This window comes from Artemia sp. Qi Xiang Cuo, chromosome 21 (assembly GCF_049724085.1).
Source record: "Artemia sp. Qi Xiang Cuo chromosome 21, ASM4972408v1, whole genome shotgun sequence".
Classification (NCBI taxonomy): domain Eukaryota; kingdom Metazoa; phylum Arthropoda; class Branchiopoda; order Anostraca; family Artemiidae; genus Artemia; species Artemia sp. Qi Xiang Cuo.
The window spans coordinates 27,201,935-27,225,981 of NC_142814.1; the positions used below are offsets into that span (position 1 = coordinate 27,201,935).

At 35.6% G+C, this 24,047-nt stretch overlaps 1 protein-coding gene across 1 annotated transcript in view; it reads right to left on the minus strand.

Moving 5' to 3' along the window:
- Positions 1 to 209: 209 nt before the first annotated feature.
- Positions 210 to 24,047, minus strand: part of LOC148939398 (succinate-semialdehyde dehydrogenase, mitochondrial-like) — a 48,838-nt gene continuing 25,000 nt past the window's right edge. Inside the window, exons 5-8 of the mRNA XM_089106693.1 lie at positions 9,149 to 9,436; positions 7,699 to 7,854; positions 3,476 to 3,710; positions 210 to 466 (exon numbers count right to left, since the gene is read on the minus strand). Of these exons, the coding sequence (XP_088962819.1) occupies positions 258 to 466; positions 3,476 to 3,710; positions 7,699 to 7,854; positions 9,149 to 9,436 (888 nt within the window). The 3' untranslated portion in view covers positions 210 to 257. The remainder of the gene's footprint in view (positions 467 to 3,475; positions 3,711 to 7,698; positions 7,855 to 9,148; positions 9,437 to 24,047) is intronic.

Sequence of the window (24,047 nt, forward strand, 5' to 3'; positions counted from 1 at the left end):
GATAACTGTTAAATATACAACTAAAAAGATCACTTAGGTTGTGGAAGATGACTGTTAAATATATAACTCAAAAGATCGCTTAGTTTTTCTTCTAGTAAATCCCTGTCTTCGTGAAAAGCCACCCTTTTTACTTAACTTCTGGTTTCTCGTATCCAACGTTTTTTTCTGCTCGATAAGGAATGGAGCCTTACCCAACAAAAACAGTGAAATTATTGTTGTAAGTTTGTAATCTAGCAAAGATTTCAATTGAAATATAATCAGTTTAATCCACCAAAACTAATTAACTTCAAGTTAGTATATTCGTCGAGTCCGTGCTTGGATCCTTCTTTTCCAACTCCTGACTGTCGAACTCCCCCAAACGGAGCTTCACAAGTAGAAACCAGCGAATCATTAATTCCAACCATTCCTACTTTCAGATTCCTGGCGACTCGCCAAGCTTGCCGTAAGTCATTGGTATAAAAATAACCTAAAATAAAATAAAATTCTAAAATGTCTGACTTTCTTAAAATGGCTATATCAGTCACAAGACTAGTTCTGTACATTAAGAAGAGCGAAGATAGGGTGCTTGTTCCCATGGGCGTAGGCAGCATATTGTCTAGGGGGGGCAGTCGATAGTGTGATGGAGGGCCTTTTATCAACTGCTTTTCCAACCATCTGCTTTTTCCACCATATATAATGTAAATTATATATTTACATTAATATATAATTACCCTACCCCCTCCCTACGCCCATGCTTGTTCCTCAGAATAAGCATCTTCCCTAGAAATTTCCTCAGAAGTTGTAAACTTCTTGTAATAAAACTTGAGAATTTATGGCAAATTAATGAAAATAAAAAAGGCCAAGGTTTCGATTCTAACCGCCATATATAGCAAACTAATCTCTAAGGCAATGCTTGAATTGCACAAAAAAAAACCAATATTCTAAACTTATCAAACACCCAAATATTCCTAATTAATTGGAAAACGCACTAGATCACAAAATATAAACTTAAAATCACACAATAAAAGCTGCTGAACAACTATTCCTCAGTTCCGATGTTTGTTATTATTATTATCGACAGCTTAAAAAATGAGCTACTTCATCTCTCGTGATGAAGTAGAGAAAATTATTTTTGGGATGAAAAGTACATTGGTTAGTAGTGATTCTCGTAATTTTCTTGTGTCGAAAACAGCGTTTCCTTATATTGCTGATGTTTTTACTTCCCTTATCAATGTGTGTTTGAAACAGGAAAGGTTTCCTGATTGCTTGAAAGTCGATAGGATACCTCCTATTTTTAAAGGTGGTAATAAGAATAATCTTGGAAATTATCGGCTTATTTTGGCCTTACCTGTCATTTCGCGTGTACTAGAAAAGTGTATTAACACTAGAATATATGATCATTTGGAACTGCATAAACTGTTAAATCCAATTCAATTTGGTTTGAGGGAGGGTAGAACTACAGAGATGGCATTAACATATATAACTTCGGTAATTAGCGGTAGTTTGTTTCAAGATTTGATTAAGGCATTTGACATTGTTGACCACCAAATACTATTGCGAAAATGTAAATTTTATGAACTAAGAGAGGCTACTTTGGCTTTGCTTCATGATTACCTCCATAATAGGGAGCAGTACGTTCACCTTAATGGATTTTCTTCAAGTAAAAGTATTGTTAAATGTGGTGTCCCCCACGGCTCTGTATTAGGTCCTACTCTTTTTTTGATTTTTATTAATAATCTGCCAAATGCTGTTTCAACTACTTCTAGATTTAGGGATTTAGTCGATCCTGCACCTTCTGGGTCCAGGATCACTATACCGTTATTTGCTGATAATGCGATATTGATGTGTTTTGCTTCAACTGAACAACTACTTACCTCTACAATTAATGCAGGAATGACTAAGACATGTCTATGGTTGAAGGAAGCCGGCTCGACCTAAATATAAGTAAGTCAAATTTTGTTATCTTTTCATGGTCTCCAAATTATTATTCTTAGATTACTGAAATAGCTTCGCCAAAGGGAATTGTTAAGCTGTCAAGTTCCGTTAAGTACCTTGGAATTATGATTGACAAAAATTTATCATTTAAGTACCATGTAAAAGCTATAAGTAAAATACTATCGCGGAATTTAGGAATTATCCGTAAATTAAGACACTTTTTTCCTTCATACGTTTTACGGTTATTATATTTTTCTCTGATACATCCGTATATTTTGTAGTATTCGACAGTATGGCATAGTACTTTCCCCTCAATACTTCGCCCAATTCGTGTACTGCAGAATAATGCTATTAGATCATTTTGTGGAATAGGGAACCGGGATTCGGTCAGGTCAATGTACAGTATAATTAATATAATGTATGTAGCTGGATTGCGTGATTTTTTATATACTAGTTTTTATGTATAAGTATTGTTATGGGTGCCTTCCATACTGTTTTACAGGAATATTTCGGGAAAGGTCCAATGTTCATTGTCACGAAACTCGGATAAGCGGAGATATTGAGGTTCCTCGCCTAGTTTCTAGTAGGACTGCTTTTTCAGTTATTTATAGAGGGGCTAAGCTGTCGAATAAGCTTGTCCAAGTCCGAGCTAAATCCGAGCTACGCGTGGGGTTGCTTGGTAAGCATACCTTCGAAACAGATTTAGATCAATGGAATTAAATTTGACAGTAATTGTTTATTGTTTTTTTGCTTCAGGATCATGATATTATGTTGTTTTATTGTGTATGAATTATTTATGTATGTTTTTTTTTCGGTTCACGGTTTCACCCGTCTGCTTAGTATAAATTATACTTGTTTTTTTTTGCTTTTTGTTTATTTGTTTTGTTTTATTTTTCTTCTTATATTTTTTTTTATTTTTTTGTTAGTAGCACACCCTCGCAACCAACGCTTTTGGTGTGCTACCGATTGATCTTGTCTCTGTTTTTTTTTTTTTTTTTTTTTTTTTTTTTTTTGCGATAAATTGCTATTACTCCTACTACTATTATTGTTATCGGCAAATTAAAAAAATGAGTTGGGGCTCAAGCCACATAGTCCTCCCCATCCTGAAAAATCCACCCACAAGCTTCAGAGGGGCTTGAGCAGGCAACATTCGTCCTTCAGAAAAGAGGGGAGGGTCACCCACCAATCGCCAGCCATCAAAGGCAAGCAGCATTTGCTACTCAGAATCCGGAATAGCAAAAGAAATTCTTTTTCCCACCTCGGATTGCTCCTCAAGGAGTTTTTGCTTGTGCCACGGTCAGCGTTTCGTGTGTCCAGGGGCATTGACCCTCTGGGCATGGTTTTGGGAGCCATTAGTGGCTTTAGTCCATCCAATCTCAACAGTGTATTCCACAAAATACCCTGCATCATGATCATGCACTGCGCAAGACGACCAGTGGCTGAACTGTGACTGAAATTAAATGTAGTAGGCTCCTAGTTGTGCTTACTACCTTTAAGGGCACCACGAGAAGATTATCACCCATCAACTTAGTCGTAATGTTGTACATTTCTTGTCACTTACCAGCCAATCCCATATTTCCTTCGTTCGCTAATTGCAAAACTTCTTCCTCTGTTTGAAATTGAATGATGGCGGCAACTGGGCCAAATATTTCTTCTTTAAAGGCTCTCATCTCTTTTGTAACTTTAGTCAACACAGTTGGAGCGTAAAATCTCTGACCTGAGAGGTTAGGTAAGGCTTTCCCACCAGTAACGACATTTGCACCTTGATTTACGGCATCATTTACCAAATCAACAATCTGAAGTGAAAAATATTTATTGGTAAGCTGAAACGAAGCAAATTGATACAAAACAGGTATCAATTTTTTGACGTAATAGCACTATGCCATTGAGGCTTCAAAACCATCATAGCAAATGTACTTCAGTATTTTTTTTCGCTTTTCTGTAAAATCCGACTGGTTATTATCAAGGAGGTAATTCGCATTATTTCTAAACATAAAAAGCAAAAAAAAAAAAAAAAAAAAAAAGGAATGAAGGAACGTGTCATTATAGCGTCTGTGAAGGACCACCCCATGACTTAGAAATAAAGAAAAACGACGACAATTATGCTGACGCATAGTTTATTTTTAGATATTTCAGAGAGTATATGCAATGGAACGTGACTGGTTCTTACTGAATTACATAGCAACGTCATTAAAGTAAAATACAATTACTGGGGAAAAAAATGAAAAAGAAGCTTTTTAGGTATCTATGATGTCATGCAAAATCATGCCAAAAAAAACTTAGAGAATGCACACTTTGAACGACGGTGCTTTGACAATTGTAGATGTTTCAAACAATTGGCAAAATAGTGAAAATAATATTTGAAAAAAATATTAAGGAAAATGCAAATATTTGCAAATATTTTACATTCTGACATAATGACATTAATATTTGAAGAGAGGCAAGGAGACAAAAATAAACCCAAAAACGACACATCCTGTCGTTGGAAAATAGCTGCAGCCTGGTAAGAACACAACCGCATTCGAATTCTGGGGTTCGAACCCCACCTATCCGATTTTCCGTTTGGCGGTGGAAACAGAAAGATTGAAACCACGAAATTATCAAGAAAAACATTATAATTTTCTTCTTGTTGGAAGATAACTAGAACAAATAGGTTCGATACTGTTGGAAATGAGGAAAATTCAATCCACAAATTTGTTGAAAATGGTGTTAAAACTATTACCATTGTTGACAATAGTCTTCAGAAATCTAAAATGCAAGTTGCAGGTATTGTGCTTGCCTGTGGAAAAATAATTGCCAGTGCCAGATTATATGCTTATATGAGGCTAATAAACCTGTTTGTTGGATTAACATAAATGGAATTCATTTGATGAAAACGAAAATAAAAAAAACATGATAAAAATTTTATGTTATGAAAATATCTGATTCTACAATCATGTTGTCTGGAGACGAAAAGTAGAACTCATTCTAAATAACAGTTACAAAAATTTTCCTTAAAACCCTTGAAATAAACGAACTTTAATAGTCTGGCACGTTAACTTGCCATATTTTTTAATTTCGTGCTTTTTGAGTGATTTTTGTTGTCAAGTTTTTACTTACTGACTCCAAATTCTGAATTCGGCCTTTCTGGGCTTGTGTTATTAACTTTCTGCAATAAATATCTTATCTTACGTATTATATGTTGTCCCCATTCGTAGATTGACTTCAAGATAGGAAAATCTACTTTGTTTCTTATACTACAGAATAAGGAGGGGGGGGAAATCTAAGCTACTGCTTGTAATTCGTATTGGATCGAATTTGTCCTGCTTTTTATGCTGTTAATGACCCTTCTTGATTTACTAGATTTATTTGTTTATTTATTTTTTGACATGTCATGGCCCGTATATGTATACACATCTTTTTTTTTTTTTTTTTTTGACAATTTTGATAAAATAGCGGTACGTTCTTCTGCAATTTTAAAATGATGATTGGTTTTAAACCTATTTTTGATGTTTGTCTGTTTTTAGTTTCGACTTCAAGATACGAATTAGGCCCATCCGGGTTGGTGATAACTATTTCTTTTAAATAAACCTTATCTTATCTAGCTTGAAGGGACCGCATATTTCAGATGACGATACTTTGGTAATTTCATACATTTTACAAAATTGACAAGAGAAGGTTAAAAAAAAAGAAAAAAAAGAGAGATAAATGGTACGATGTTTATAATTATCATCAATCCTTTCATAATGATTCGATTTAAAGAAGTAGTTCTAAGAAGTCTTCAGATAACTACAGAATTAGCTCTAAGGAACGGAGTGGAGGTAGAAACATTGGCGGGTCCAGAAGGTGAGGGGGTGCGCGCCCCTCAACGATTCTTGACTACACCGTTCTGGAATATTTCTGGACTACATCGTTATTATGGAAATTAAAAATAACATTAAACCCTAAAACGAGCAGAATTTGTTCCGTATGGGAGGGGGCTATCCCCTCCTAATCCCCAATCTCTCCCTCGTGGTTATTGAAACTTTGGAGGATGCTTATTCGATCGGAAATTCAGAGTTCTAGTCCTTTTTTCTTAAAAGTTGAAAGTGTAATATCCTTCCCACATTCCGAAAATTTATTTGAATAATAAAAGAATTTGGCCTTCCGGCACAAAGAGTTAAAAACAGTCCTTTAGAGTTTGAATCGCTTAAGACGTGCAGCACTCGAAGATGGCTTTGGTGACTTGTAAGTTTTCAAAGATTATTTTTTATTCTCCAATTCCTAAAATTGTCAGGGATCATTAAAAGGTTAAGAGGAATAGATCTTTGAAGAGAAGCAATCGCAAGAATCCCAACGAATCCAAGGAGAATACGAATTCTATAAAATGTATGATTCTGTGAAGAATAAACAGGAAGAAGGAACTGAATTCAGTCCAAAATTTGTTAGTTCAATTGAAATTGTAAAAGAATAGCAATTGAAAATAAAGATTAGCACGATAATAAGGCTATTCCGTAATGGGTAATTTGAGAATCACACATATACCAGCCTGCCACGTACCGAATGCCAGGGCCATCATTTTGGCACATTTATATAATAATGGTGATATTGTGCCGCAAACACCTATCAAATGTAACTACCGTTGCGTCTCTCATCAACTATGCTGAGGATATACTTGACACAAGCGGTTCTGTTTCAAGGATTGAGTATAATTGCACCATATTAAAGGATAAAAACCTAGGTTTGGTTTGCTTTTCAACACTGCTTAAAAATCAACATTAATGTGCTTGTTGTCTATCAGAACATGATCAGCCTACTACAAAATAATACCACAATCAATCCAAAGCCGTCTCTTAACTATCTTGGACTGTCGGTTTTCACAATATGAAGTCTACTCGCGAAGCAGTGATTGAGCATTTTTTGAAAGGGACCCCAAAGCATATGCAATAATTCCATTTTACGAATTTCTGTATTGTCGTCGTCCTATACTTAGAAGGCTTTATCCTTTGTTTGTTATTCCCCATGTTCTGTAACGCTCTCTGTTTTGATCACTTTTCACCGAAATAAATAAGCGTTAGGTCCAGCAAGTTCAATAAAAAATATACTGGACATCTTTTAATTATTCCACCGTGGGAGAGCAAATTCAATAGCCTAAAAAAAATTGACATTGTGGAACCTTCTAACGAGCACGTCGTAAGGTATCACTATTCACCGAACCTTCATCCTGATACCTATACGGCAATTGAGGGATAGTTTGAATACAAGTTGAGTGTTTAGTTGTTTAGTAGCTTTTTTCCTTATTTTCTTAATTCTCCTTTGTATAATTTTTTTTTGTTATTAATGATAAAAAAGAGAAAATATTCATTTCATAAGGTAATATCTCATTCACCAAAATTGTTCAGAAGTGACTCCCATCGAGTTCAACTTGACGGAAGAGAAGATAAAAAAAAAATAATAATAAAAGACCAAGATAAGAAGGTAACAACGGGTAACACTAAGAACTAATCTGTAAAAAAAAAGAAATTGGTAAACAAAAAAAAAATTTGAATTCAAATGCATTTTTACCTTTCTAAAAATGGTAGAATATTTTAATTTTTCAGGAATAAGTTTTCCAGGGGTTAATTCCGCTTATAGGGCCTGAGGGATTGTTTAGAAAAATGTCTAATAGACATTTGAAAAAGTCTAAAGTCTAATACAAAAATGCTTAATAGACATTTGAAAAAAAACGCTCTTTTCTTGATTGAAATAGTTATAATATCAATATTCCAATATTCCACAAAATTTGTATTAAAACGACACTAGTTTAAATATGTCAATGAGACTTACTCTTTCAAACTGTCTATCATTGATAATTGGGCCAACATTCACTCCTTGATCATGTCCTCTCCCAACTTTCAGTTTATTTGTTTCAGCAACGAACTTATCAACAAAGGTATCGTGAATTTCTTTTTGGACAAGAATTCGATTGGCTGACACACAAGTCTGAAAAATGTTGAGCACATAGATTCGATATACATTAGTTTTCTAATTGTAATTATAACTACTACTACGAATTCGTAAAAACATTGACCCTTCTAAGACAGATACACTGACAAAAATCATCCTTTATGTTATCGAAAGCTTCTCCCTTGGCCACTCCCCCAAAAATCCAAAAGTATCTATGTCCACGTTCATTATGTCACGCAGCCAAAATATGGGCTAAAAAATAGGCTAAAACATGGGCTGTCTCTTTAGGTCAATTTACCAAGATATTTTAATCATACCAAAACTCAACCCGTTCGAAAACCCCGTAGCTGCTCGATCCTACTTCAAAAATAACGTCAAAGAATTGTTTAAAAACAAAGCAAAAAACTGGTATTCAGAGTTTTAAAAGTTGGATGATAAGAAACTTGACCAGCTAAATTTCAACTAGCCTGAGCCCCCTTGAATTACCCCCAATTGCCCTAACAGGTTTCTTCCTCCATCATCCAAAACCTTCCGGTGTTATCTTATCAATCACCAAGTGACGATCTTCCCCGTTTTTACCCTTTATTTATCCTTTGAAGATCGAAAGAAAAATTAAGAGACTAAGAAAAAAGTGTTTGGCCCTTGGATACCCTTTTCCCCCTCATTAGCATCTTTGGGTAATTTCCTTAAATATTGGGGAAGGGGCTTAAAAAAAAGATGGAAAGACTGCTTTTGAAGGTGTTGGCCCTATTTCTCTCACTCCCTTATTGTCGAAACTGTATGAAAGACTCATTGCAGAAAGACTCCTTTTCTCAGCCGTGATTAACAACCTGGCAAAGAAATTTCCTGGCAGATACAAATATGTCGTTTAAAATGCAATAGAAATGTAATCAGCGGTCCTAAAAACATCCATAATTACATTACGCTAGATGCCTCGAACTTATACATGAGAAAAACCCCTTATAAATCCATCCATTTCAGTGTCCTCTTTAAATTATCCAGGGCACAATCTTAGTCATTCCCTTGTTCCCAAAGGACGCGCGAGATCCCTTAAATGCCCTGAAAAATAACTGAGTGTCATTTAGCTGTTACTCAAAACTAAATTGAATATTCAAGAACTGCCAATTGAAGTCTTCGTACGTTAGACAAAAATAGTTAGGTGGGAAGTCAGTGAATATTTCTGCGTGTGCGCGGGAGGGATGGGGGAGTTGGTGGCTGAACTATCCAAAAGCGAACATGGTGTATCGAAACTTAATTAATAGTTTAAATAAGAAATACAAAAAAGAGCCTTCAGATGCAAAGGCCTGCTTGATCTCAGTCAGAAACTTACCTGACCACTATTTCTCCATTTTCCAATCATGGCTCCCTGCACAGCGAGAGCCAAGTCTGCTTGGTTGAACACAATAAAAGGGGCATTTCCACCAAGTTCAAGCGCAATTCTTTTCACAGATGAGCCAGCCATTGAATATAATTGCTTACCAACGACGGTAGAGCCAGTAAAGGAAACGACTGAGATATCTGCACTTTCTGCAAATAGTTTTCCAATAGAAGGTGCATTTTCTCGTGATGTCGGTATTAAGTTGAAAACACCGTTGGGAATGCCACATTTTTCAACTATCTAAAAGAAATATATACAGTCTTCCTTCATACAATTAGTTATGTCTGTAGCTTCAGCAGTTTTTTTTTAACCGGACTTTAGCAAGCAAGGTTATACACAAAAAGACATGTTTTTTTCAACGAAAATCAAACCAACATTACCCTGCAAGCAGAAGATCTGTCGTCCCTATCAGATCTCCTTACAATTTCTCCTCTAAAACTTAGTTTTTATCTAAATGCTTCAAGGATGAATGTTTTGAAACTAGGATGAATGCTTAGAAAATGAAGTCCGATAGTAATTTAAAATTACTAACAGAAATTAACATAAATGTTCACAGCCAGGTTTCACAAGGGCAACCTAGTAAAGAACGAACCTTGCCCATAGTAACTGAATAAACAAAAAATCGCGAAGAAAGGAAACGAGGACAATTAACAGCCAGTGAAAAAATTGAAAAATTATGCAAATATTTCGGTCAAGACCTCCGCTTGACCGTCCTCAGTGCAGAATAAAACTGATAAAAATATAAAACCAAACCTTAAAATAAAAACACCAAACTAAAATTGGACGACCCTTTCCTAGTAACGGTGAAAGGGTAACTGAATAAAAAACACAATTCTAAATTGCATTTCATAATTTCATTTTGCGTAAAGCACTTTTAAATGCTGATCGATTTACAGTTTGATTGTTATCTGAGACTCTATTCGATTTCACAATATAACTTTGTGGATGTATGTAAAAACGATCAGAATTAATAATTTTGTCATAAATGGGACTTAGAAAAATTTCTCCAGTGTCTCTATTGAGAGCTACCTTTTGGTGAATGTGCTTTTTTATTTCAACTGCCTCCCTGAAAACTTGCGTGAGACCCTTAACGGGGGCAACGATCGAGGCCTCGTCAAACAAAATGAAATGGTGTGGATTCTCGTACACATGTTGCGCCAAGGCGGAATCAAAAACCTCAGGCCTTTGGCGTAACGTCATTGCCTTGTCGATTGAGGACTTGTGCTCAGATAACCTCTCCCCCAAGTGCTGCTGGGTTCTACCAACATAAAAACAGCCACAAGAACAAGGAATTCTATAAACACCACTACCCAGAATGGGGCTGGTTTTATCTTTGCCGTTGTTAAAAAAGTTCTGTGTAATATTTGAATTTTTAAAGGCGACGCTAAGTTTATGTTTTTTCAGTTTAATAGTAACTGAAAATTTGAAAAGATGTTTTGAAAATTGCCATTTGGATTATGTAACGCCCGGTGTAAGAGAAGAGGAGTATAACTCCGTAGGTGTTCGCATGTGCCTCTAAAAAAATACTGCTTGCGAAAAACAAGGGAAGAAAAAAATCCCGTGAGACGTTTTTTGATACAGACGAAATATTCAAAAGCGGATAGGGTGGTCCCACTACTAATTCAAGGATATCCTATTCGTCACTTAATGAGGGTATAGGAAAGTAAAATATATGTAGCCAAATGTCTTTTTAAAAACAAAGTATACCAAAATGCAAAGATTTGTTGCAGAACAGCAGTTTTATATTATGCTGCTTTAAGAGACAATTAAAAATTTGTCAGTTATTAGTTTCAAATGGTGCCACTACCACTACAGATGCCTCAAATTTTCAAAATTGCACTCCATTATATTTTGATTAATTTAAAAAACTTTTTCCACAATACAAGTTTTTCAAAGAAAAGTAAAGAGCTGCATTAAGCCAAGAATGAGCAAATATCAAGTCAAATAATCTTCCAAGCGTAAACTACCACAAATCACTATCAATAAATAAATGAAAATCAAAACCAACAGAAATTACAATTACAATTACAAAGAAATTATAAAGATAGCCGAGTCAAACTCAAAACGAACAAAAATTAACATGAGCAGGGCTCATAACCCCTATGCCTTCTCAATACCAGAACACAATTTGCGCTTTACTGAAAAAAAAACAACAACAAACAATGACCGTGGATTGTCATTTAAATTGACATATAGGCTACTGACATTTCTTATTTAAGGTTTTGATAATTTTTCATTTAAGAAAGCAAGAAAAGTGAAAACATTTCAAACGTTTTTGTTTCCAGCAAGGCGCAAATTATGTTCTGGTCTTGAGAAGGCATAGGGATTATCAGCCATACTCATGTTAAATTTTGCTCGTTTTGAGTTTGACTCGGCTATCTATTGTAATTTCTGTTCATTTTGAGTTTTATTTATTTATTGATAGTGAATTGTGGCAGTTTTACGCTTGAAAGATTATTTGACTTTATTTCTGCTCATTCTTGGCTCAATTGAGCTTTTTCCTTTTCTTTGAAAAACTTATCTTGTAGAAAAAGTTTTTCTAAATTAATTTCCGTTAGTTTTTTTTGAAAAAAAAATATTGTATATCTTTTCAGTTTTCTACTATAAGAATCCAAAGTATGGGTTAATATTTGTATGTTGGAGAAACTTTTCAACAATATTTAATCCTGACACAAACAGTATTTTCTCATTTCATTTTATAGTTCCTGATGTAGACCTGAAAAATAAAACTTAATATTGTTCCCTAATGATTCTATATATAGTCTTTGACAAACTGGATACAGTTACATTCTTTTGAATTTTTTAAATTTTGAGAGCAGAAGTAGTACTAGTAGTATCCCCAAAACTTACATAATACCCCCAGTCGTTCTCGATATATTGCTGAGGAATCTTATTGGCAACCATTTAACACAATGCCTTTTGATTTATTTATAAAGCAACATTTACTTTTAAAGAATAATGGGCCAATTGCATAATTGTGGGGGGGTTGACATGCCTATTATCACTAAAGACATAGTTAATGCAGCGTTCTACTATGCTGAACAAAATGGCTATCTCAAAATTTTGACTGGATGCGTTTGAAAAATGAATGGGCTTGGGAGAAGGGCTGATTGCCCTCCAATCTCTTGTTACTCTTAAAAAGGGCACTAAACACTCGGGCAATAATTGAAGTGCAAGGGGGAGGACTTCCCCCTTTATATATCTAGTAAAAGCCTTTAAAACAAGTAAAAAAAGTGAAAACAATTTAAATATATTTTGGTTTCAGTAAAATACAAATTATATTCTGGTCTTGAGAAGGCATGGTTGTCAGCCCTACTCATGTTAATTTTTGCTCGTTTTGAGTTTGGATCGGGTATTTATTGCATGATTTAAATAAACAAAATAAGTTTAAAATGTTTTACCTTTTTTAACTTTAATAAATTAAAAATTATTTACTCTTTATGGAATATATATCATTATATGAATTCTAAACTGACAATCCACAGCCATTTTTTTTCGGTAAAGTGCAAATTATGTTTTGGTCTTGAGAAGGTATGGGGGTTGTCAAAGACATATTTTCCAGGCCTTTCAACTACACAGAACAAAATGACAATCTTAAAATTTTGAGTAGATATGTTTTGGGAATTGATGGGCGTGGGGGGGGGGGCTTGTTGCCCTCACATCACTTTTGACTATTAAAAAGGGTACTAGCCCTTTCAATTTTCAATCTAATGATCTCTTTTTGAAGTCAGATGGATTTCGGGAAAATACTAGGTGTGTGTTTGTGGGGGGGGGGGGATACACCCCCCGATCACTCTGAATCTAAAAAAAAGCACTAAAACTTCTAATTAGCAATCCAATGAATCCCCTCCGAAGTTTATACGATCATCTTTTCTATATAAACCTTAAATGCCCCCAGGGTACAGCTTACAACTGCCCTGAGGGCTGTGGGAAGGAGGGGGGTTGTCATCCTCAAAGACATAATTTCCAGATCTTTCAACTATGTTGTTCAACGACAGCAAATAGCCACCTCAAGATTTCAATCCGATGTATTTTGGGAAAATGCAAGGTGTGTGTGGGGGGGGGTATCCACCCTCCCATCACTCTGAGTCTCAAGAAGCGCATTAAAACTTCTGATTTGCAATCCAATGATCCCCTTCCGAAGTTTATACGATCATCCTTTCTATATATTAATTAAAAAAAACTTTTTCAACAAAATAAGTTTTTAAAAAAGTAAAGAACTCCATTAAACCAAATAAAACAAAAATAGAATCAAATAATCTACCAAGAATACAACTACCACAAATCAGTATCAATAAATAAATGAAACACAAAACAAACAGAAATTAAAATAAATAATAGTCTAACTCAAAACGGGTAGAAATTAATAGGAGTAGGGTTCTAAACCCCAAGCTTTCTAAAAGCCAGAATATAATTTGTACTTTAGTGAAAAAAAATTCTTTTAAATGTTTTCACTTTGCTAAGGTTAAGAAATCAAAAATCAATTAATATTTTAAGAAATAAATATTAGCATATGTATATTAAACTGACAATGCAGATTGTTCTCAGTAAATTCATTTGAATTTTTTCAGTAAAATACAAATTATATTCTGGTTTTTAGAAAACATAGGGTTTACAACCCCACTCAGATTAATTTCTGCTTGTTTTGAGTTTGACTCTTATTTATTTTAATTTCTGTTTGTTTTGGGTTTCATTTCTTTATTGATAATGATTTGTGGTAGTTGTATTCTTGGTAGATTAGTTTATTTCACATTTATTAATTTTGGTTTAATGGAGTTCTTTACTTAAAAAAAAACAACTAATTTTGTTGAAAAAGTTTTTTTTAATTAATCTTATATAAAAGATTGTTGCTAGCATGTTCAGCCTTAGCCGGAATAAGTAAAATCAAAGCGTTTTACCAGTTGTTTCTGTGGAAAAATCCAAATTTAGAAAAAAAAACTATAATTTCTCCCTCCACTCCCTTTACTAATAAGTTCATTGAACAAACATTCACCTGGAAAACAAGAAGTCATTAAATATTGAATATAAATAGAAAAATGAGATATATTACCGTTTAGTTCTCAGTAAAAAAAAAAAAATCCTGGTATGGCTTCGCAATCTACCGTAATCTGTTATATTATAATAACTGCTACCGTCCCAGCTCCATAGCCCCTTTATTTGCTCGGATGTAGCCCTAAGCTATTTATAAAAATAAATCGTTGATTTTTGTGGCTTGTATCATCTTTTGCAGGAGCCGGCAGTCATTAATAAATGGTTCATAGTACGAATTTGCAAAAAAAGCAAATTTTGCAAGTTGTAGCAGTCTAATTTTGATGGTGTCTGCATGTGTGACTAAAATTTGGTATTGGCTCTGTTAACCATTATTTGATAAGATTTCAATTTTTCCCAACTGTGATTTGTAAATTATCCAAAAGTTAAAGTTTGAAATATTAACTTCGTAAAAATTTCATGGGAAACCAAAATGAACCTTTCTTATTTTTCATCTGATTGCTGTGATACATCGCAATATTTCCGTTTCATGTTTTGGTGTCCATTAATATAAAAAAATTCTCAAATCTGCTGTATACAAGCAGTTACTTTGCTCAGCCATTAGAATCCTCTTATCAAAAGTTTGCGCACAGTTTTGTAGGAAAATCAAAATACCTCATATCTTGCGAAAGCGTGGTGGAGAAAATCATGCTTAAAGACTACAGGTTTCATGGTTCAACCCCGTCTGTCGCAAGGAAAAGCACGCTTTCATAAGTGTTACCTGTGTTATGTTTTTTCTTCTTGAGTCAGTATTTTTCAAGCATTTTTTATTTAATTTGTAATGCAATTTTGTCATCTAAATAAATAAATGACAAGTTTTGTACGTCACATTCTTAACTATTCGATTTTGCTTCTCTACATTTGCAACAAACTGTAAGTACAGAGCAACCTAGGCTAATAGTGTCCCCAACTCTAAAATTGCAGTAAAGAGTGGATTAACATATGTTCATAGAAGATCAGACACTAAGCAGACCTTCAATTCGAATAACTGAAAATTGTCCTTCTTATTCACTCATTAAAATATAATTTTTACTTTATTATATTTTTTTTTCAGACATTATTCTGAGAATCAAGGCGCTGCTCCCTTCTCAGTTCCCAGTTCTTTATGTTAAAATTTTATACAGCTTTAATATGCTCTTTAGTCCAATTTAGCAGGCCTCGTATTTGAAACTTCTCTCCCATGCCCCCCCTCCCACGCCCCTTTTTCCCCCAAAGACATCCGATCAAATTATGAAGCAGCCATTTGATTGAGCATAGCTGAAAGTTCCAATAGCTATGCCTTTGGGGGTGATACGACCGTCAAAGTCCATGGAGAAAGGGCTCTAAGTTACAGGTGTTTGTTATTGGGAATATGTGGATTTTTTTAGGGGGCGGATTCCTGTGGGAGGGTTTTCCACGGAGAGAATTTTCTGGGGGAAGAGTTTCCAGGATGAGCTTTTCAGGGGAAATTTTCCACGGGCGGGGGAGGGGTTGTATTTCGTGGTATTTTTCGAAAACAGTCAGAACTTAGATTTTTTAAAAACAAGTTTTTACAACTGAAAGTAAAAAGCAACTTTTAAACGAACAGAAATTATTTCGTATATGAGAGGGACTACCTCTACCTCAACCCTTGATCCTACGCTAAAATTTGAATTTTTCTCACATTTTATTAATAAAGGCTGCTCAAACACAATGGCAGTTGAACTTGAATAAGAAGTATTTTAAAGAACTTTAAGATTTTAGCATAAACAGCAAGGGCTGAGGAAGGAGTAGCCCCCTCCCCTTATATACGGACTGATTTCTGTTAATTTTAAGTTTTAATGTTGCTCCTTACTTTCAGTTGAAAAAAACTTTTTTTTGTTATTTAATACAGTAAAGAAACCGAAGTACACAGCTATTCATAACAAGTTTGAAAATTTAGCTTTTTCTTTTGGTTATCAACTAGCTACGCCTGCAACGAGGGAACGCTTAAGTTTTAACCAAAAAAGGCGGTTTGCTAAATTCAGAAAGAAGCGGCACAATCCACATTCTATCTCAAACTTAGCTTTGAGATCTATTGATCATTCGAAAGTATCTGCTGAAGTTCCCTGTGCGTGAGAAACACAGGATTTACTTATAAAACAGTTTGAAATGGTATAAGTATACCAAGTATACCACTGAAAAAAGTATAAAGTATAAAATGGCTATCTCAAAATTTTGATAGGATGCTTTTAGGGGAATGATGGTCGTGGGGGGGGGGGCTAGTTGCCTACCAATAACTTTTAACAATTAAAAAGGACAGTAGTCACTCCAATTTCAAATTAAATGAGCCTTTTTCGAACTTTATACTACAACACCTTTGATGCGAAGTGCCTGACGAAGAAAGAAAAAAAAACACATTGTGGCCACATTGTTCTTTAGTTAGGCAGCGCTAGTGCGCTGCCTATGAAACCTTATATTTCCCTTGGAAATGACTTACAACCCTTGCCCTGAGGGCTCTAGGGGGGGGGTGTCATCCTCAAAAACATAATTTCCGGACCTTTCAAATACGTTGAACAAACAGACTATCTCAAAATTTTGATTGGATGTGTTTTGGGAATTGTGGGCGTGGAATGGCTGTTAGTTGCCATCCAAGCACGTTCGACTATTTAAAAGTGCACAAAGCCTTCCAATTTCCAGTCAAATGAGACATTTTTGAAGTTTCTACGACAGCTGCTTCGATACGACGCGCCCTGGTCTAAAAGAAAAAAAAATATATATAAATAATACATTGTGGCCACATCGCTCTTTAGCGCGCTGCCTATGATATAATTAAAAATGAAATATATGTGACTACATATCTTTCAGAGGCAACGCTATAGCTTTGCCTGTAGTAAAGGCCATACGGCTCCAATGTTTTATTATTATTATTTATTTTTTTTCCCAGAGACACTTCATAAGGAAGGGGTCATCATATAAACTTCAAAGGGGGCTCATCCGATTGGGAATCGAGAGTTCTAGTGCTCTTTTTAAGGGTCAAAAGTGATTGGAAGGCAACTAACACCCCTTCCACGCCCACCATTTCCCCAAACACATCCAATCAACATTTTGAGATAACCATTTTGCTCTATATAGTTGATTTCCAGATAGAAATTATGTTTTTGAGGAGAACACTCCCCCCACAGCCCTCAGGTCAGGGTTCTTAAGTCGTGCCCTTGGGGCATATAAGGGTTGTATATAAAGTTTTCTCGTAAACACTTCAAAAAGGGCCCATTCGATTGGAAATCCAAATGACTAGTGCCATTTTCAATAGTCGGAAAGAATAGCAGGGCGATTACCTCTCGTCTCACGCCCACGTTTTCCCCAAACACATCCAATCAAAATGTTGAGATAACCATTTTGTTCGACGTAGCTGAAAGTACTGGAAATTACGTCTTTGAAGATGACCCCCCCACAGCCCTCAGCTCAAGGGTTGCAATTTATGCCCTGGGGACAGATGACGTTTTTATAGACAGGGTTGTCATAGAAACTTCAAAATGGGCTCATTTAATTGGAAATTGAAAGGGCTAGTGTCCTTTTTAATAATAGAAAGTGATTGGAAGGCAACTAACACCCCTTTCACCATTTCCCGCCCACCATTTAACCAAAAATGTTCCATCAAAATTTTTAGATAGCTATTTTGTTCAACGCAGTTGAAAGTTCTGGAAATTACGTCTTTGAGCAGGACACTCCCCTCACAGTCTTCAGGGCAAGGGTTATGGTAGGAATGCTCGTATAAACTTCAGAAAGGGCTAATTTGATTGGAAATTGAAAGTTCTAGTTCACTTTTTATGTGTCAAAAGATATCGGAGGGTAACCAGCCCCCCCCCACGCCATTTTTCGCAAATGCATCCGATAAAAATTCTGAGATAGCTATTTTGTTAAAAATAGTACAAAGATCATATAACAAAACTCTGGTGTCAGCACAACCCCCCAGGGCCCGGGGGCAGGCGCTGTAAGTTATGCCCTGGGGGCATATATGGTTCTTATGGAAGGGAGCTAGTATAAACTTCAAAGAGGCATCATTTGATTGGCAATTGAAAGTTCTAGTTCACTTTTTAAAAGTCAAAAGAGATTGAAAGGCACATAGCCCCCCTCCCCACCACGCCCTTTTTTCCTCAAACCCATCCGATAAGAACTTTGAGATAGCCATTTTTGAAAAATAGTTCAAAGACCGTATAACGAAAACTCTGGGGTCGACACTAACCCCAGGGCCCGAGGGCAGGAGTTGTAAGTTATGCCCCGGGGGAATATATGGTTCTTATGGAAGGGATGCTCGTAAAAACTTCAGAGAAGGCTTATTTGATTGGAAATAGAAAGTTCTAATTCCTTTTTGAGCGTCAAAAGAGATTGGAGGGCAACTAACCCCTTTCCACGCCCTTTTTCTCTCAAATACATCCAATAAAAAGTTCAAGATAGCCATTTAGTTAAAAATTGTTCAAAATTCAGATAACAAAAACTCAGGTGTCAACACAACCCCCCAGGGCCAGGGGGCAGGCATTGTAAGTTATGCCCTGGAGCATATATGGTTCTTATGAAAGGGATGCTCGTATAAACTGCAAAGAGTGTTCATTTGATGGAAATTGAAAATTCGAGCTAACTTTTTAATAATCAAAAGAGATCCGAGGGCAACTCGCCCCCCCCCCCACGCCTTCTTTTTTAAGCCCATCTGATGAAAATTTTGAGATAGAAATATTGCTAAAAATAGTTCAAAGGTCAGATAAGAAAAACTCCGGTGTCAATACAACCCTCCAGGGTCCAAGGGAAGGCGTTCTAAGTTATGCCGTAAAGCCATGTGTGGTTCTTATGAAAGGGATACTTGTATAAACTTCATAGAGGGCTCATTTGATTGGAAATTGAAAGTTCTAGTTCACTTTTTAAGAGTCAAGAGATTTAAGGGCAACTAGCCCCCCGCCCACTCCCTTTTCGTCCAAAGCCATCCGCTACAAGTTTTGAGATAGCCAGGTTTTTGAAAATTGTTCAAAAATTAGATAATAAAAACTCCAGTGTCAACACAGCTCCGCAGGGCCCGGGGGTAGGCGTTATAAGTGTTGTCCTGGGGGCGTATGTGGTTCTTATGAAAGGGGTGTTCGTATAAACTTCAGAGAGGGCTCATATGATTGAAAGTTGAAAGTTGTAATTCACTTTTTAAGAGTTAAAAGTGATCGGAGGGAAGCTAGCCTCCCCCCACACTCCAATTGATTTTTTTTCCCAGAGGCACTTCATACAGAAGGGGTCGTCGTATAAACTTCAAAGGGGGCTTATTCGATTGGAAATCGAGAGTTTTAGTGCCCTTTTTAAGAGTCAGAAGTGATCGGAGGGCAACTAGCTCCCCCCCCTCCAAGTCCTCTTTCTCCAAATACATCTGATAAAAGATTTGAGGTAACCATTTTGTTAAAAATAGTTCAAAGATCATATAAAAAAAACTATTTTATGTATGGCCATTTCGATAAAATAGTTCAAAGGTCAGATAAGAAAAACTCTTGTGTCGACGCAAACCCCCAGGGCAGGCGTTGTAAGTATTGATCTGGGGGCATATATGGTTCTTATTGAGGGTAAGCTCGTACAAACTTCGGAGAGGGCTCATTTGATTGGAAATTAAAAGTTCTAGTTCACTTTTAAAGAGTCAAAAGATATTGGAGGGAATTAGCCCCCCCCTCCATAGCTTTTTTCCTCAAACTCATCTGATAAGAACTTTGAGATAGCCATTTAAAAAAAAATCGAAGATTTCATATAATGAAAACTCCAGGGTCGACACAACCCCCCAGGGCCCGGAGGCAGGCGTTGTAAGTAATGCTCTGGGTCCATATATAGTTCTTATGGAAAGGATGCTCGAATAAACTTTGAAGAGGGCTCATATGACTGAAAACTGAAAGTTTTCGTTCACTTTTTAAGAGTCAAAAGAGATCGGAGGGCAACTGCACCCCCCCCCCTCTCCACGTCCTATGTTGCTCAAACCCATCCGATAAGAACTTTGAGAGAGCCATTTTTTTCAAAATGGTTCAAAGATCATATAACGAAAATTTTGGGGTCGACACAATCCTTCAGGGTCCGAAGTAGGCGCTTTTGTTATGCCTGGGGGCCTATACAGCTGTTGTGGCAGGGATGCTCGTATAAACTTCAGAGAGGGCTCATGTGATTGAAAAATGAACATTAAAGTTCTGTTTTTAACAGTCAAAAGAGATCAAAGGGCAACTGCCCCCCACGCCCCTTTTCCCCCAAATCCATCTAATAAAAATTTTGAGATAGCCATTTTATCAAAAATAGTTTAAATGTCCGATAAAAAAACTCCAGTGTCGACACAACCACCCAGGGCCCGGGGGCAGGCATTGCAAATTATGCCCTGGGAGCATATATTGTTTTTATGGAAGGGATGCTCGTATAAACTTCAGAGAGGGATGATTTGAATGGAAATTGAAAGTTCTAGTTCAAGTTTTAAGAGTCAAAAGAGATCGGAGGGCCACTAGTCCCCCCCAATGCTCTTTTTTTGCCAAACCCATCCGATACAAATTTTTAAATAGCCATTTTTAAAAAATCAGTTCAAAGGTCAGATAAAAAAAATCCAGTGTCGACAAAACCGCCCAGAGCCCGGGAGGCAGGCATTGTAAGCTATGTCCTGGGGCCGCATATGGTTCTTATGAAAGGGATGCTCGTATAAACTTCAGAAAGGGATTCATTTGAATCGAAATTAAAAGTTTTAGTTCATTTTCTCAGAGTAAAAAAAGATCGGAGGGCAACTAGCACCTCCCGCCCTCCATGCTTTTGAGTTTATCGGATGGATAAACCCATACGACAAAAATTTGAAGAGACCATTCTGTTAAAAATAGTTCAAACATCAGATATTATAACTCCGAGGTCGACACAACCCCCAGGGCCCAGGGAGAGACTTTGTAAGTTATACTCTGGGGGTATATATGGTTCTTATAGAAGGGATGCTCGTATAAACTTCAGAGAGGGCTCATTTGATTGAAAACTGAAAGTTTTAGTTCACTTTTAAAGAGCCAAAAGAGACCGAAGGGCAATTAGCCCCCCCCCCTCACCACGCCATTTATTTCCCCAAACCCATCCGATAAAAAATTTGAGATAGCCATTTTGTTACAAGTAGTTCAAACATCAGATAATAAGACTCCGAGGTTGACACAAACCCATTTTTTCACTTTGATATTATTACTTTGATACCAGTTTTGAAATTTTGATGAACATTTGATTTTTTTTTAAGTTTGATTTTGAAATGTGGAATTTTTAAAAACTTGAAACTTTTTGCAATCAAAAACGAAAAAAATTAATTAAAAAAAAACTTTCCAAAAAATAAGTTTTTCAAAGAAAAGTAAAGGCTATTTTAAACTTGAATATGAAAATCAAGCTTAAAACGAAAAAAAATATTTTGCTATTGAAGTACAAATGAAACTTAACACGAACAGAAATTAAATAAACAATCAATGCAAACAAACATACAATAGACATTAATGTAAATGAATAAGTAAATCTTAAGCCGAGTGAAACTTAAATTGAATATGCAAATCAAGCTTGAAACGAACAAAAATCACTGCAAACAAGAGTTTGCGTATCGCCTCCTTCTCTCACTATAAAAGTCTAAAACCTACTGCGTCATTAGCACTTTACTGAAGACTATATGCGTCTTGAACAGTCTTGGAAAGTATAAATAACATCAAATTGAATATTTGATGCATAATGATATTAATCGTTGAAAGATCCATCAGTTCAAGAATTTATTTCACTGTAATTTAATTTCTGTTTTCAATGCTGTAAGAACTGGAAAAGAAAATATTTGTAATATAATTCGTTTTCAGTTAAGCACCAATGACGCAGTAGGCTTTTGGTTTTTATTTACAGTTAAGGAAGGGGGCAGTATCCAAACTCTTGTTTGTAGTGAAACTATATTCGTCTTGAACAACTTTAGAAAGAACTAATAAATTAGACAGAATATTTGATGTATAATGATAAAAATTGCTGAAAGCTCATCAGTGCAAAATTTTACTGTAATTTTAATGTTTATTTGCAATATTAAGTACAAAAGAAAATATTTGTAATAAAATTGGTTTTCAGTAAAGCGCCAATGACGCAGAAGGTTTTAGACTTTTAGAGTGAGAGAAGGAGGCAAAACCCAAACTCTTGTTTGTGGGGACTTTTGTTCGTTTCAAGCTTGATTTGCATATTCAATTTAAGTTTCACTTGTTTTAAGATTTATTTATCCATTTACATTAATGTCTATTGTATGTTTGTTTGCATTGATTGTTTATTTAATTTCTGTTCGTGTTAAGTTTCATTTGTACTTCAATAGAAAAATATTTTTTTTCGTTTTAAGCTTGATTTTCATATTCAATCTAAGCGTTACTCGCTTTAAGATCTTTTATTCATTTATATTATTACTTGTTGTATGTTATTTGCTATGATTGTTTATTTAATTTCTGTTCTTTTTGGGTTTCATTTATTCTTTAATAGTAATTTCTGGTCGTGTTGAGTTTGAATTTTAACAGGCATTTGAATCTGCTGATCTCAAGTTTAAAATAGCCTTTACTTTTCTTTAAAAAACTTTTTTTTTGATTTTTTTTTTTTTTAATTAATTTAAAAAGAAAGCAGCCCGAAATTTGAAGAAAATTCCTTAACAGACAACAGAATGCCATGGGACGGATGATAAACTATCATTAAGAAGGTGAAAGATTCATTTTTGTACAACTCGGAAAAAATTATACCAGCTTTGTCTCTCACAGAGACTATCTGTCTTAGCTTTACTCTAATTAGTCATGGGTATCAAGTCTTTCATTACTTCCACCAAATTGATCATTTAACTTGGTGGGAGTGATGAAAGACTTAATTAGAGTGATGCCAAGACAGATATGTCAAGACAGATCAGTTCTGTGAGCCCTTTGAAGGTAATCGGATCCGTTGATTTTTGAATTATCAACTTGGTGGGAGTGATGAAAGACTCGAGAGCCATGGTTAATTAGAGTAATGCCAAGACAGATAGCCTCTGTGGAAGGCAAAGGTGGTATAACTTTTTCAGAGTTTTCTTTCCAATTCATGATGATTTTCACTGCATTTTGTCACCCTTCTATGAAAAGTGGACTCGTTATTTGTCAGTATCTCAATATACCCAAGATAGAATCAACTTTTATTTCTGAAATTAAAAACGCATGCATCACGTGAAATTATCTAAAATTATAAATTACTAATAGTTGCTAATGTAAAAATTACAATTATTAGTTACCATAAAATACAACACTTTAAAACATTATACTTTATACATCAAATATTATTTTGTAAAATTAAAAAAAAACAGTTTCTGTACAAAAAAATACTATTTTAGGAATGTCTACCTCATTTGAACTGATATAAAATTAGTAATAAATGCATAGGTAGTTTAGATTTTGTTTAAAGCGCTGTAAAAAGCTTTACCCAGACCTGGAAATTGTAAAGAGACGACGAGTCGTATAGCTAGGCCATTGTCTAAGGCATGAAGACCACCTATGCATCTCGAAGTCCATTATTAAGGAACAGCCGCTCGAAAACTGGAAACATTGCCCAGGAGGCCAGAAGGAAGACTTGTGGTTAATGGTAAACAACGACGTACAACCACCTGGAGGCTTCCATTTCTTCGGTCGACTCTGGGACTGACACTGGCTCTACCAAGTCCAAGCCGTTGCCCATGACCATGCCCCATGGAAGACTTCTGATGGTGAAATTGTCGATGCCGGGCGAGGCGGAGCAGCGTCTAGTTACCATCAAAAATAAATAGGTAAGTAATATGTGGTTTAGATTACTTTATTTTGATACCCGATTTAAAAAGATTCCTTGAAATAGGATTTTGGGTTTAGGGAGACATTCG